The sequence below is a fragment of the Petromyzon marinus genome, unplaced genomic scaffold (assembly GCF_048934315.1).
Source record: "Petromyzon marinus isolate PM22_M1 ecotype Great Lakes invasive population unplaced genomic scaffold, UKy_Petmar_22M1.pri1.0 PM_G_Scaffold_11, whole genome shotgun sequence".
Lineage (NCBI taxonomy): Eukaryota > Metazoa > Chordata > Hyperoartia > Petromyzontiformes > Petromyzontidae > Petromyzon > Petromyzon marinus.
Genome location: NW_027422662.1, coordinates 3,938,145 through 3,953,942, shown reverse-complemented (window position 1 = coordinate 3,953,942; position 15,798 = coordinate 3,938,145). Strand labels below are relative to the sequence as shown.

Sequence of the window (15,798 nt, the reverse complement as noted above, 5' to 3'; positions counted from 1 at the left end):
CATTTGACTCGTAAATAATATCCGCAGTACATAAAATATAAAATGTACTAAGGGGTTTATTCTGAGCTCTTTCGGTAAAGTCACGTTGAAGGGAAACAATAAAATATATATAAGACAATAAAAATTCTTCATGATAAAGGTTTTTGGGTTAGGTCGACCTAACCCAAAAACCTTTGTTATGAATAATATTGGTCGCGAAAGCCTACGTGTTAAATAAAAATTATCACGACGTTTCGACCATAACACAAACGGTCATCATCAGGTGTGAGAATTTTTATTGTTTTATATATATTTTATTATTTTATTGTTTCCCTTCAACGTAACTTTACCGAAAGAGCTCAGAATATACCCCTTAGTACATTTTATATTTTATGTACTGCGGATATTATAAAGCAATAAAAATTCTCATGACGTTTCGACTGTAACACCATAACACACCTGATGATGACCGTTTGTGTTATGGTCGAAACGTGAGAATTTTTATTGTTTTATATATATTTTATTGTTTCCCTTCAACGTGACTTTACCGAAAGAGCTAAGAATATGAATCACTGCAGTCACGAAAGCTTTAAATCAAAGTACTAAGGGGTAACGCGAGTTAACCCCTGGCCTACAGCACCTCCACGTAATCGACGCAGACTCTGGACCACCATCTGCAGCGTGGAAATCCCCACCTACCGACCCACATTGCAAATGGCGGCGTTGCTTATGCTCGCGATAATTTGCACGATTCTATATTCAAAACTTCACACTTTACGCTTCTACAAAAGCCCGCTTGGATTACCCCCGTCGAGACGCGAGCGGCTTGCTGAGGAACGGAGAGAGGTAAGTGAAGCGCGTGGCGTGTGAACGGGCACCTCCCAGGAACTTGTGAAGGCGCCCGAGGGGGCACTGAATTGTGTATTCAAGCACGGAGGACGGGAACACCAATCTCTCAAGCTCCAAACGAAACCTCGACTTCTCCTCGCTCCGAACAACTTGACCCCCGTCACGCATCTCAGCTGTTCGGACGGGGGCGATGAGACGGAGCGTGGCGGCAATTCCACGTTCGTCTAGCGGTGCCTCATCTCCACACGGCGAGCACGGCAAAGCGGTTCCGGTTTTCTCACGTCGGAGAGACGTTCGCATTGTAAGCCGCCAACGAAGATTTTAATTCGAAAACCCCCGTTTGTGAATGGAGCGTGGCGTGTACGAACGGCAAACAAGCGACGTGTCCCTCGCGAGTTCGCGCGAAGATTGACGAGTTGCGACAATCTGCGAGATGTGCCAGCGCTTGATAAGTCCTTGGCCTAACGAAACCTTCAACTGTTAACGTTTTGCCGATCGTTGCACGCCTGTGAATTCACAGACTCGTCAATCCGTAGCGACGTTGGTATGGCTCGTCGAGTAAGTCATGCCACCTCTAATCACCCAGGAATGTCTGTCCTTAATGCCCGTGACGTCACTCCACATGGACCAGCCCCCCTCTCAATAATGAAAAGGTTACAGCCTCCACGTGGACCCGCCCCTCCATTAATAATCATGAGCAGGTGATGTCACTCCACATGGACCAGCCCCCCGCCATTAATAATTAGTGGGTGACGTCACCCGACATGGGGGGGAGGGGCGAGGCGCCTCCTGCCCCCCCTCCCTCCCCCCTCTCCCCCTTATCTTCTCTCCCTCCCCTCCCTCTCCTCTCCCCCCTCCCTCTCCCTCCCCCCTCTCCCCCCTCCCTCTCCTCCCTCTCCTCTCCCACCTCCCTCCCCCCTCTCCCCCCTCTATGTTTTTTTCTCCCCCCTCTCCCACGCTAAACCTTCATTTCAAACATCAAAAACCACAACGCAACATTCAATACAAAGAGACACTTGACCATCGTTTTACCAACCAATTCGTTGACTTTTATTGAACGCAAACAAGAACAGACGGAGACTCATAAACTCACCACACAGAGACTCATAGACTCACCACACAGAGACCCACAGACTCACCACACACAGAGACCCATAGACTCACCACACAGAGACCCACAGACTCACCACACAGAGACCCATAGACTCACCACACACAGAGACCCACAGACTCACCACACACAGAGACCCATAGACTCACCACACACAGAGACCCATAGACTCACCACACAAAGAGACCCATAGACTCACCACACAGAGACCAATAGACTCACCACACACAGAGACTCATAGACTCACCACACAGAGACCCATAGCCTCACCACACACAGAGACCCACAGACTCACCACACAGATACCCATAGACTCACCACACACAGAGACCCACAGACTCACCACACACAGAGACCCACAGACTCACCACCACACAAAGACCCACAGACTCACCACACACAGAGACCCATAGACTCACCACACAGAGACCCATAGACTCACCACACACAGAGACCCACAGACTCATCACACACAGAGACCCATAGACTCACCACACAGAGACCCACAGACTCACGGCGGTCACGACCCCACCACCCAGAAGGTGGCCGAGGGCGGCCTCTGTGATTGGCCCCTCGCGGGCCTCTTGAGGAAGTGAGCCACCAGCCAGCGGCTCGTCGTCCGCCCGCCGTTCTTGGCGCGCCCGCTCCGGTCGAAGGCGGCGTAGCGCTCTGGCAGCAGGGCGCACCGCAGCGCCGTGTAATGGTTCTCAAGGTAGAGCTCGCTGAAGACGCAGCCTCGGTAGCGCCCGGACAGCTGCCCGCGATGGGCGGGGCGGGGCGGAGGTTAGGACGTGAGTGGGTGGGTGGGTGGGTGAGTGGGTGGGTGGGTGAGTGGGTGGGTGGATGAGTGCGTGAGCGAGTGAACGAGTAGAGTGGGTGAGTGGGTGAGCGAGTGAGTGGGTGAGCAAGTGAGTGAGTGGGGGAGCGAGCGAGTGAGTAGATGAGTGAGTGAGTGAGTGGGTGAGCGAGTGAGTGAGCGGTTGAGTGAGTGGGTGAGCGAGTGAGTGGGTGAGTGGTTGAGAGAGTTAGTGGGTGAGTGGGTGAGTGGGTGAGTGGGTGAGCGAGTGAGTGGGTGGGTGAGTGATTGAGTGAGTGAGTGGTTGAGTGAGTGAGTGGGTGAGTGGTTGAGTGAGTGAGTGAGCGAGTGAGTGAGTGGGTGAGTGGTTGGGTCGGTGAGTGAGTGGGTGGGTGAGTGGTTGAGCGAGCGAGTGAGTGAGTGAGCGAGTGAGCGAGTGAGTGAGTGAGTGGTTGAGTGAGTGTCGCCTCCGCCTACCTTGCCCACCAGCTTGCCATTCCTGTCCATGCAGATGTGGTACTTGGTGCGAACCCCGCGGAGCCGAATGTTCCCGCCAAACGAATCCATCTCGGCCTGGAGCAGCGCTGCAGCAGGGATGGAGTCGTCACCGTGGCGTTCGCGCTCGGAGTCATCTACGGCGGGCCGCTACGACGACGAGGCAGGGCCGGAGTCAGGCCAGGGGCCTCCACCAGCTGGAGAGGGGCCTCGTCATTTCGTTGGTGGACGCTGACTATTATTTGGTGTCAGCCTCGCAAAAATACAATTTTATTTCGCTTCAACTTTTGTGCGGTGAGTCTGTGGGTCTCTGTGTGTGGTGAGTCTATGGGTCTCTATGTGTGGTGAGTCTATGGGTCTCTATGTGTGGTGAGTCTATGGGTCTCTGTGTGTGGTGAGTCTATGAGTCTCTGTGTGTGGTGAGTCTATGGGTCTCTGTGTGTGGTGAGTCTATGGGTCTCTGTGTGGTGAGTCTGTGGGTGTCTCTGTGTGGTGAGTCTGTGGGTCTCTGTGTGTGGTGAGTCTGTGGGTCTCTGTGTGTGGTGAATCTGTGGGTCTCTGTGTGGTGAGTCTGTGGGTGTCTCTGTGTGGTGAGTCTGTGGGTGTCTCTGTGTGGTGAGTCTATGGGTCTCTGTGTGGTGAGTCTGTGGGTCTCTGTGTGGTGAGTCTGTGGGTCTCTGTGTGGTGAGTCTATGGGTCTCTGTGTGGTGAGTCTGTGGGTGTCTCTGTGTGGTGAGTCTGTGGGTCTCTGTGTGTGGTGAGTCTGTGGGTCTCTGTGTGTGGTGAATCTGTGGGTCTCTGTGTGGTGAGTCTGTGGGTGTCTCTGTGTGGTGAGTCTGTGGGTGTCTCTGTGTGGTGAGTCTATGGGTCTCTGTGTGGTGAGTCTGTGGGTCTCTGTGTGGTGAGTCTGTGGGTCTCTGTGTGGTGAGTCTATGGGTCTCTGTGTGTGGTGAGTCTATGGGTCTCTGTGTGGTGAATCTATGGGTCTCTGTGTGGTAAGTCTATGGGTCTCTGTGTGGTGAGTCTATGGGTCTCTGTGTGGTGAGTCTGTGGGTCTCTGTGTGGTGAGTCTATGGGTCTCTGTGTGTGGTGAGTCTATGGGTCTCTGTGTGTGATGAGTCTATGGGTCTCTGTGTAGTGAGTCTCTGTGTGTGGTGAGTCTATGGCTCTCTCTCTGTGTGTGGTGAGTCTATGAGTCTCTGTGTGTGCTGAGTCTATGAGTCTCTGTGTGTGCTGAGTCTACGAGTCTCTGTGTGCTGAGTCTATGAGTCTCTGTGTGTGCTGAGTCTATGAGTCTCTCTCTGTGTGTGCTGAGTCTATGGGCCCCGCCGCCCCGTCTCACCGTAGGGGTCCCCGTCGTCCCCGCGGGCCACGACGTGTGTGCCCAGCACCTGCACGTGGGCTCCGCTGGCGCGTGAGTACAGCTGGTAGGTGCGCACGCGGCGCCGCGACAGCTCGTCGCTGACACGCGAAGCCTCCAACACGTGGCGCTCAAACTTCGCCGAGGAGGACGTGGACTCGGTCAGCTGGGGGGGGGGTTGTGGAGATACACAGAGACTCGTGGAGATACACGGAGACTCGTGGGGGTAGACGGAGACTCGTGGGGGTAGACGGAGACTCGTGGAGGTAGACGGAGACTCGTGGAGATACACGGAGACTCGTGGAGGTAGACGGAGACTCGTGGGGGTACACGGAGACTCGTGGAGATACACGGAGACTCGTGGAGGTACACGGAGACTCGTGGACGTAGACGGTGGTGAATCTGTGGGTCTCTGTGTGTGGTGAGTCTATGGGTCTCTGTGTGTGGTGAGTCTATGGGTCTCTGTGTGTGCTGCGTCTATGGGTCTCTGTGTGTGGTGAGTCTATTGGTCTCTGTGTTGTGGTGAGTCTAGGGGTCTCTGTGTGGTGAGTCTATGGGTCTCTGTGTGTGGTGAGTCTATGGGTCTCTGTGTGTGGTGAGTCTATGGGTCTCTGTGTGTGGTGAGTCTATGGGTCTCTGTGTGTGGTGAGTCTATGGGTCTCTGTGTTGTGGTGAGTCTAGGGGTCTCTGTGTGGTGAGTCTATGGGTCTCTGTGTGTGGTGAGTCTATGGGTCTCTGTGTGGTGAGTCTATGGGTCTCTGTGTGTGGTGAGCCTATGGGTCTCTGTGTGGTGAGTCTATGGGTCTCTGTGTGGTGAGCCTATGGGTCTCTGTGTGGTGAGTCTATGGGTCTCTGTGTGGTGAGTCTATGAGTATTTGTGTAATGAGTCTATGAGTCTCTGTGTGGTGAGTCTATGGGTCTCTGTGTGGTGAGTCTATGGGTCTATGTGTGGTTAGTCTATGGGTCTCTGTGTGGTGAGTCTATGGGTCGCTGTGTGGTGAGTCTATGGGTCTCTGTGTGGTGAGTCTATGGGTCTTTGTGTGGTGAGTCTATGAGTCTCTGTGTGGTGAGTCTATGGGTCTCTGTGTGATGAGTCTATGGGTCTCTGTGTGCTGAGTCTATGGGTCTGTGTGTGGTGAGTCTGTGGGTCTCTGTGTGATGAGTCTGTGGGTCTCTGTGTGGTGAGTCTGTGGGTATCTGTGTGGTGAGCCTATGGGTCTCTATGTGGTGAGTCTATGGGTCTCTGTGTGGTGAGTCTATGAGTCTCTGTGTGGTGAGTCTATGAGTCTCTGTGTGTGGTGAGTCTATGGGTCTCTGTGTGGTGAGTCTGTGGGTCTCTCTGTGTGGTGAGCCTATGGGTCTCTGTGTGGTGAGTCTATGGGTCTCTGTGTGTGATGAGTCTATGGGTCTCTGTGTGGTGAGTTTATGGGTCTCTGTATGGTGAGTCTGTGGGTCTCTGTGTAGTGAGTCTGTGGGTCTCTGTGTGGTGAGTCTGTGGGTCTCTGTGTGGTGAGTCTGTGGGTCTCTGTGTGGTGAGTTTATGAGTCTCTGTGTGTGGTGAGTCTGTGGGTCTCTGTGGAGAATCACAGAGACTAAGCCGGGATCCCCTTGCGTGAAGATCTACGCCCTCGCCCGGGACGGCGTAAGGATTTGACGGCACGGACACGGACAGGTGTAGAGGGACACGTGCGTCAGTACCGGGCGCTCTCGCTCACCTGCACCTGCAGGTAGAGCGCGGGTGACAACGAACACCTAGGGACACAAAGACAAAGGTAAAGATCCCCCGTGTAGCCTTAACGGACTGTAGGGGCGAGCGCCGTTAGCAAGCAGCACCTATGAAGGCCGGAAAGGCACACGAGGGGGTGGGTGGCCAGCACAACGCCCGACCGCCTTTGTCTTCCCAGTGGCGACGTTTACCCACCGTACCAGGTACTCATTTGAGGCTGAGTCGACCTAGGGGAGTCCCAGGACCGGTTCAAATAATCGCCACCGGTGTTGGCCGTGAGCGGGAATCGAATCCGGGTCGCCGGGTTCGTAGCGCTAACCGCTGCACCACCGCTCACACACATACGTACACACAGACACACACAACACAACAACAACCGCCATTCGCCACTAAGTGGCGGTGACGTCACCATGACGCTTGTGCCAGGCTATGTGCACCCTGAGGCCACGTAAAGTGTCGAACGCCCGCTGGCAGGAGGTCACGGGACAGACCCAGTTGCCACGGGTCGACTGACTGAGATGACTGGCTGATGCACCACCTGTGCCCCCTACTGTGCCAACCCGCTGTGCTTCAGCCACCCGGCGCTCCGCTCTTTGTTGTGAGCGTCGCTCCTCTGCCTCCAACTGCCCAGTAGCGTACTTCACGAGCCTCCTCCACAGAGGCTGATCTTGACACCGCTGGTACCAGTCATCGGCAAGTCCACTCAGCCCCACGTCCTCCTGTACCACATCACTCCATCTCTTCTCTAGCCCGTGCCGCGCCCGTTTAGCCCCCTCGATCCGGCCGAACAAAAGCTGTTTCGGCATGCGGTGGCTGGGCATGCGGGCTACATGACCCAGCCATCGCAGACTTGCCCGCCGGAGGAGCTCACCGATGGGACCTTGCCCAGATCTTTCAAGGATTTGTGAGCTCCTCACACAAACCAGCCTGGTTAAGCCCAGGATGGGTCGTAGGCAGGCCAGCCTAAACCGGCGAAAATGTTTCATTAGGGGGGGTCCACGTTTCGCAAGCGTAGAGAAGGGAGGGAATGACCGTGGCCGAGAAGACCTGAAGCTTAGTGCGGAGCAACAGACCAGGTAGCTTCCACACAGCGTTACGCAACCGATGAAAAGATATTGCCACTCGACTGATTCGGAGTGAGACCCCTGCTGTTAAACCAGAGCCGGTCATAAGCACACTGCCCAGGTGTGGGAAACTCTCCACTCTCTCCACAACTGCCCCACACACGTACACACACACACGTACACACACGTACACAACAACAACAACCGCCATTCGCCACTAAGTGGCGGTGACGTCACCACGACGCTTGTGCCAGGCTATGTGCACCCTGAGGCCACGTGAAGTGTCGAACGCCCGCTGGCAGGAGGTCACGGGGCAGACCCAGGTGCCACGGGTCGACTGACTGAGATGACTGGCTGATGTACCACCTGTGCCCCCTACTGTGCCAACCTGCTGTGCTTTAGCCACCCGGCGCTCCGCTCGTTGTTCTGAGCGTCGCTCCTCCGCCCTCCGTTGTTGTTGGAGGGCGACTACCTCCAACTGCCCAGTAGCGTCCTTCACGAGCCTCCTCCACAGAGGCCGATCTTGACACCGCTGGTACCAGTCATCGGCAAGTCCACTCAGCTCCACGTCCTCCTGTACCACATCACTCCATCTCTTCTCTAGCCCGTACCGCGCCCGCTTAGCCACCTCAATCCGGCCGAACAAAAGATGTTTCGGCATGCGGTGGCTGGGCATGCGGGCTACATGACCCAGCCATCGCAGCCTTGCCCACCGGAGGAGCTCACCGATGGGACCTTGCCCAGATCTTTCAAGAATTTGTGAGCTCCTCACACAATCTAGTCTGGTTAAACCCAGGATGGATCGTAGGCAGGCCAGCCTAAATGTTTCTAGCCGGCGAAGATGTTCCATTAGGGGGGTCCACGTTTCGCAAGCGTAGAGAAGGGAGGGAATGACCGTGGCCGAGAAGACCTGACGCTTAGTGCGGAGCGACAGACCAGGTAGCTTCCACACAGCTTTACGCAACCGATGAAAAGATATTGCCGCTCGACTGATTCGGAGTGAGACCTCTGCTGTTAAACTGGAGCCAGTCATAAGCACACTGCCCAGGTATGGGAAACTCTCCACTCTCTCCACAACTGCCCCATCACCGATTGGGAGTTGTGGGGGTGGAGTGTCCGATAGTACAAAATACCCAGGCAGGTGCTTAGTTTTGGTGGGGCTGATGGTAAGGCCCCAGCTCTTAGTGGCAGCGTCTCCAACTCCTCCTCTGACTGAGCAGCTATTACCAAATCATCAGCATACATAACGTGGTTGAGCAATAGGGAGCCATCCCTTGACCGCACCCGGGCATCGATCAGCCTCCCATTATATCTGTACCATATGGAGAGTCCCCCGGTACAGCTATTGAAGGCTTCACGAACTACGTGGTCAAAATAGATGTTAAATCATGTGGGAGCCAGAGGACATCCCTGTCGCACCCCAAGGTGTACAGGGAATGGCTCTGACTCCCGGCCACGTAGTTTTACCCGGGCCCGCTCACCATCATGAAGGTCCTTAATGATCGTGAGCAGAGGGTCAGGTACTCCAAAAGCACGAAGAACGACCCAGAGCCCAGGCCTACTGATGGTATCATAGGCCTTGACCAGGTCAATAAAGCAGAGATGTAGGTCTTGTTGGAATTCCCTACACCTCTGCTGTAGCAGACGGACAGAAAATATGGCATCTGTGCAGGACCGCCCTTTCCTGAAACCGCATTGGGGCTCCGCAAGCCTCTCCTCAGCGTGCCTGGCAAGGCGATGCTGAATAATCCTTGCCAGGACCTTTCCCGGCACACTGAGGAGTGAGATGCCCCTGTAGTTGTTACAGTCTGTGCGGTCCCCCTTCTTAAAGAGGGGGACCACCAGGGCATCCTTCCAATCCTGCGGAACCCGTCCAGTGGTCCAGACCGTTGTTATGATGTCATATAGGGCAGTCTGTGCACAAACGCCACCCTCCCTCAGCATTTCGCTTGGGAGATCATCTCTGCCCGCTGCCTTTCCTGGTCTCAGACTCCGGATCGCCTTCAGTACTTCCTCAACAGATGGCACCTCAGCCAGCCACTCACAGGGGGTGACTTCTTCCAATATTTGAGGCACCGCAGCCTCAGCAGGGTCATCCTCACTTTGTGCCACGATGTTTTCCTGGCTGAGGGATTTTCCCTCCCCCAGAACCTCACAGAAATGCTCAGCAAATCTGCAAACCTGTTCCTGGGGGTCGGAGATTGGATCACCGTTTTTTCCCCTAATGATGGTAATAGGTGTGGCACTGCAGGTTACTTTTTGATGGAGTTAAATAGAGATTTGTGATCACGGGCCACTGAGGCAGACTCCATCTCCTCAGCAACCCGCGACCACCACCCATCTTTGAAGCGCCTCACGGCTCTCCGAACCTCCGAGCGAAGGTTGCGGTAAGCCTCCTCATTCTCTGACATGGGATTCTGTAGCCGATGACAGTGGGCCTGTCGCTTTTTTTCAACCATCTTGAACACCTCCTCTGTCAGCCAGGGTCTCTGGGGAGGTCTGGACCGCGTACCCAAAGCAGCCATTGCAGCTGCATGAGTCACAGTCCAAAACCTCGCCCATTTACCCTCGACATCAGGAGGAGTCGGGGACGATGCCAATCCCAGCCGCAAGCGATGATTAAATTATCGCTTGCAACTTTCATCAGATAACTGAGACCAGGCCACTTTAGGTCGGAATGGGGTCCTGGGTGTACACCCACCACCGGAGTGGAAGAATGGCAGGCGCATCTTACAGATGACTAGTCGATGGTCAGAGGGCAGATCAGCTCCACGGTAGGTCCTGGTGTCAAGGACATGGGCTCGCATCCGCTGGTCCGTCACTATGTAGTCCAGCAGATGTTCTTGCTTGGACCCGGCATGCATCCATGATGTTGTGTGGATGCGCCGATGCCGGAACAGCGTGTTGGTAATTACAAGCCCATGGGCTGCACAAAAATCTAGCAGCCTCCTACCGTTGTTATTGAGCTGATCTGGCCCATGCCCTCCAATCACTCCAGACCAGGTGCCAGTATCATGACCAACTCGGGCATTGAAGTCACCCAACATGATGACTCTATCCCGAGGGGCCACTTTAGCCAGCACCTGTGACAGGAGGTCATAGAAGGCATCTGACTCATCGGCTTTGCCTGCATCCCTCCACGGATGTTCATCTTCGGTGGCGGCATAAGTAACCACGACCACCATTCCTCACTTCCGGTTGATGGGAAGGCGAGCCCAAAGTAGCCTGGGGCTTACAGCTTCCCACACCTCACCGCCACGCTCCCACGCCCTCTTCATTCTTTTGTTCAAAAGAAGAGCAACATCCTGTTGTTTGGCAGTCTGCTGCCCCGAGTAGAGGACTGTCCACCCCTCATGGTGGCAGGAGCCAGAGCCAGTCCACCGGACCTCCTGAATGCCGCATAGATCCAGGCGGTACCGTTCCAGCTCCCGACAGAGGAGTGGCAGCCTCTCCTCCGCAGTGAGCGTTAAAACATTCCACGTGGCCACCTGTAGTGGCTTTTCGTTGTTTCTGGAGGAGCCCCGAGGGTAGATATTCAATCTCCTGGCTCCGCCAATTGGGGTTTGGCCAGGAGACGTCATAGACGCCTGGCCCCCCGGGGCCTCCGGCACAAGCTTATTAGTTACATATTTCAGTTTAACTCGTGGTTTCGTGGTAATTAATTGAAGGTGGAGGGGTTACCAGCCCCTCGCACCCGTCCAGAGCCCCCGTTTAGCCCCTGTGGTGGACACATATGCCATGAGGGGAGGAGCCAATCAAAATTGGATCTCCCCCCACAGCACTGTCCACGACAGAGTTGCCCGTCCGGCACCGCGAGGAGGTAGGGGGTTGTTTTGCCGGACACACACACGTAAACACACACGTACACACACACACGTACACACGCGCACACTTACACACTTACACCCACGTACAGCCTACGTGGACTGTTGAGGCAAGTGCCGCTGGCGTTCACCTCCACCGCTCGGGCCCGGCCCCAGACGCCCCGCGCAGGCGGTGAACCATGCCGTGCCGCCAAACTGCTTGCTCGCTTGCTCGAGGACCAGCCTAGGTGCACGTCGAGGCCACGTGAAGTGTCGAATGCCCACAAATCCATAAAATAACAGCAACCGCCCCCTTCGCACAGAGGCACACGAAGACACGCTCGGTCACACACTCACCGACACAACAACAACCGCCATTCGCCACTAAGTGGCGGTGACGTCACCACGACGCTTGTGCCAGGCTATGTGCACCCTGAGGCCACGTGAAGTGTCGAACGCCCACGGGCAGGAGGTCACGGGGCAGACCCAGGTGCCACGGGTCGACTGACTGAAATGACTGGCTGATGCATCACCTGTGCCCCCTACTGTGCCAACCTGCTGTGCTTTAGCCACCCGGCACTCCGCTCATTGTTCTGAGCGTCGCTCCTCCGCCCTCCGTTGTTGTTGGAGGGCGACTACCTCCAACTGCCCAGTAGCGTCCTTCACGAGCCTCCTCCACAGAGGCCGATCTTGACAACACTGGTACTAGTCATCGGCAAGTCCACTCAGCTCCACGTCCTCTTGTACCACATCACTTCATCTCTTCTCTAGCCCGTGCCACGCCCGCTTAGCCCCCTCAATCCGGCCGAACAAAAGCTGTTTCGGCAGGCGGTGGCTGGGCATGCGAGCTACATGACCCAGCCATCGTAGCCTTCCCCGCCGGAGGAGCTCACCGATGGGACCTTGCCCAGATCTTTCAAGGATTTGTGAGCTCCTCACACAATCCAGTCTGGTTAAACCCAGGATGGATCGTAGGCAGGCCAGCCTAAATGTTTCTAACCGGCGAAGGTGTTCCATTAGGGGGGTCCATGTTTCGCAAGCGTAGAGAAGGGAGGGAATGACCGTGGCCGAGAAGACCTGAAGCTTAGTGCGGAGCGACAGACCAGGTAGCTTCCACACAGCGTTACGCAACTGATGAAAAGTTAATGCCGCTCGACTGATTCAGAGTGAGACCTCTGCTGTCAAACCGGAGCCGGTCATAAGCACACTGCCCAGGTATGGGTAAACTCTCCACTCTCTCCACAACTGCCCCATCACTCGATTGGGAGTTGTGGGGGTGGAGTGTCCGATGGTACAAAATACCCAGGCAGGTGCTTAGTTTTGGTGGGGCTGATGGTAAGGCCCCATCTCTTAGTGGCATGCTCCAGTCTCAGCAGCAGAGCCTCCAACTCCTCCTCTGAATGAGCAGCTATTAACAAATCATCGGCATACATAACGTGGTTGAGCAATAGGGTGCCATCCCTTGACCACACCCGGGCATCGATCAGCCTCCCATTATATCTGTACCAGATGGAAATTCCTCTGGTACAGCCATCAATGGTTTCACGAACTACGTGGTCAAAATGGATGTTAAATAATGTGGGAGCCAAAGGACATCCCTGTCGCACCCCAAGGTGTACAGGGAATGGCTCTGACACCCGGCCACCTAGTTTTACCCGGGCACGCTCACCATCATGAAGGTCCTCACTGATCATGAGCAGCAGATCGGGGACTCCGAAAGCACGAAGAACAACCCAGAGCCAAGGCCTACTGATGGTATCATAGGCCTTGACCAGGTCAATAAAGCAGAGACGTAGGTCTTGTTGGAATTCCCTACACCTCTGCTTTAGCAAACGGTCAGATCATATGGCATTGGTCCAGGACCGCCCTTTCCTGAAACCACATTGGAGCTCCGCAAGCCTCTCCTCAGCGTGCCTGGCAAGGCAATGTTGAATAATCCTTGCCAGGACCTTTCCCAATACACTGAGGAGTGAGATGCCCCTGTAGTTGTTACAGTCTGTGCGGTCCCCCTTCTTAAACAGAGGGACCACAAGGGCATCCTTCCAATCCTGCAGAACCCGTACAGTGGTCCAGACTGTTGTTATGATGTCATGTAGGGCAGTCTGTGCACAAACGCCACCCTCCCTCAGCATTTCGCTTGGGAGATCATCTCTGCCCGGTGACTTTCCTGGTCTCAGACTCTGGATCGCCTTCAGTACTTCCTCAACAGATGGCACCTCAGCCAGCCACTCACAGGGGGTGACTTCTTCCAATATTTCAGGCACCGCAGTCTCAGCAGGGTCATCCTCACCCCTCCCCTCCCCACTCAGCCCCTCCCCTCCCCACCCTCCCCACCCAGCCCCTCCCTCCCCACCCAGCCCCTCCCCTCCCCTCCCCACCCTCCCCACCCAGCCCCACCCCTCCCATTTTTGGATGCATGACCGACGGATGGACACAACAATACTCCCCTGTGGGCTGGTGGTCTAATAACCAGGTTTCTACCAGTGACATTGATACCTATGGGAGATTAATGTAACATTGACTCACAGCAGCAGGAGGAGCGTCAACATGGTGCAGGATCCACGCCGACGAGTTGAACTCCGAACCCGGGCTGCCAGGCGGAGGGGGGCGGGGTCACGTGGAGGTGACTGTGGGGGGTCACAGTACCACCCTGGTCAACAGAAGGCTGGGTCACGTGGAGGTGACTGTGGAGGGTCACAGTACCACCCTGGTCAACAGGAGGCTGGGTCACGTGGAGGTGACTGTGGAGGGTCACAGTACCACCCTGGTCAACAGAAGGCTGGGTCACGTGGAGGTGACTTTGGGGGGGGGGGTCACAGTACCACCCTGGTCAACAAAAGGCTGGGTCACGTGGAGGTGACTGTGGAGGGGTCACAGTACCACCCTGGTCAACAGAAGGCGATGAAAACCAACAAGATCATCACAAGTTCGACCTCCCTAATCGACCCAACTAAACGTCCCTCCCTAAAACCTTCTGCTGCAAGACCCCCTAGATTCTATGGTCTTCCCAAGATTCACAAAGAAGGCACCCCACTACGACCCATCGTATCCACGATCAACTCCCCTACCTACAGGCTAGCCCGTTTTCTGTCAGATACCTTGCTGCCTTTCACTGGCAAGACCACCTCAGCAGTACTTAACTCAGCCCAATTGGTCTCTATGGTCAAAGACGTTGTACTGTCCCCTGACGATATCCTTGTCAGCTTCGATGTGGTCTTTCTGTTCACCAAGGTCCCAGTTCCCGATACCATTGAAATAATTGAAAATTTGGTCCAACATGGACTAGACCCCGATACACCTGCGCTGGTTAGGCACTGCCTCACCAATACCTACTTTACTTGGAATGGCTCCTTCTACAAACAAAATGAGGGTACCCCCATGGGATCCCCCTTGTCACCAGTGACAGCTAACGTTTTCATGGAGAAATTTGAATCAGACGCCATCCAGACTTCCACCCTCAGACCTTCCCTGTGGAAGAGATATGTAGACGACACTTTTGTCATTTGGCCACATGGCCTCCCAGCTTTGAACCTTTTCCTACACCACATCAATTCCAGACACCCCGCCATCAAATTCACCATGGAAGTGGAGAAAGATGGCAAGCTGCCATTCTTGGATGTTCTGTTTGAGAGGAGACCTGATGGCTCATTGGGGCATTCTGTCTACAGGAAACCCACCCACACAGATTCCTACTTGAAACCTGATTCACACCACCACCCAGCTCAAAATAATTATCTCATCAAAACGTTATACCACAGGGCTCATTGCATTTCGGACCAACACCACCTGACCAGTGAATTAAAACATGTACATCTGGCCCTCAAGAGGAACGGATACTCTGACCGTACCATTCGCCAAGCTGTTTCTCCCTCCATACAGAAACAACCACTTGATACTCTTTGTTTTTTTCGGTAAAGTCACGTAGAAATAAGAAATAATAATATAAAATAACATAATAGCATACGACGTTTCGATTGCAATGCAAGCAATCATCATCAGGTATAGAAGAGCTAAATTTAAGAGAGAGAGGAAACACAGAGAGATGAAGAAGCACATGATATTGGACAAGATTTAGTAAAATTTTGGAAACAATATAATGCAGCACAGAGGGTCGGTCAAAACACAATTAACGCATGTTCTGGCTGATTAAGTTATTTCAAACATTGCTAAATTATAGGTTAAGAGTGATAGAGTACAGATCACAGACACATATTACAGACATCCAAGCAGAGAGAGCCAGCACAGAGACACACAGAGAGAGACACACACATGGGACAGAGCTAAATTTAAGAGAGAGAGGAAACACAGAGAGATGGAGAAGCGCATCAAATTGGACAAGATTTAGTAAAAATTTGGAAACAATATAATGCAGCACAGAGGGTCGGTCAAAACACAATTAACGCATGTTCTGGCTTTACCGAAGAAAACCAAAGAGTAATTCCTGCAGTCACGAAAGCACCCAATGAAGTTGAACCACTTGATACTCTGATAAAAACCATCACACTACCATATATAGCAGGTGTTACTAAAAAGATCTCCAAAATTCTAAACAAACACAAGATCCTGGTCCGGTTCAATACAGTACACAAAATCCGTGATCTGATCCCATCCGTGA

General features: G+C 54.1%; 1 protein-coding gene across 1 annotated transcript in view; it reads right to left on the bottom strand.

Annotated features, from left to right (window-relative positions):
• Nucleotides 1-1,860: 1,860 nt before the first annotated feature.
• The window catches only part of LOC142908972 (uncharacterized), a 22,645-nt gene continuing 8,707 nt past the window's right edge, over nt 1,861-15,798 (bottom strand). The window contains exons 3-7 of the mRNA XM_076059656.1: nt 13,710-13,810; nt 6,306-6,342; nt 4,573-4,756; nt 3,213-3,319; nt 1,861-2,693 (exon numbers count right to left, since the gene is read on the bottom strand). Of these exons, the coding sequence (XP_075915771.1) occupies nt 2,460-2,693; nt 3,213-3,319; nt 4,573-4,756; nt 6,306-6,342; nt 13,710-13,810 (663 nt within the window). The 3' untranslated portion in view covers nt 1,861-2,459. The remainder of the gene's footprint in view (nt 2,694-3,212; nt 3,320-4,572; nt 4,757-6,305; nt 6,343-13,709; nt 13,811-15,798) is intronic.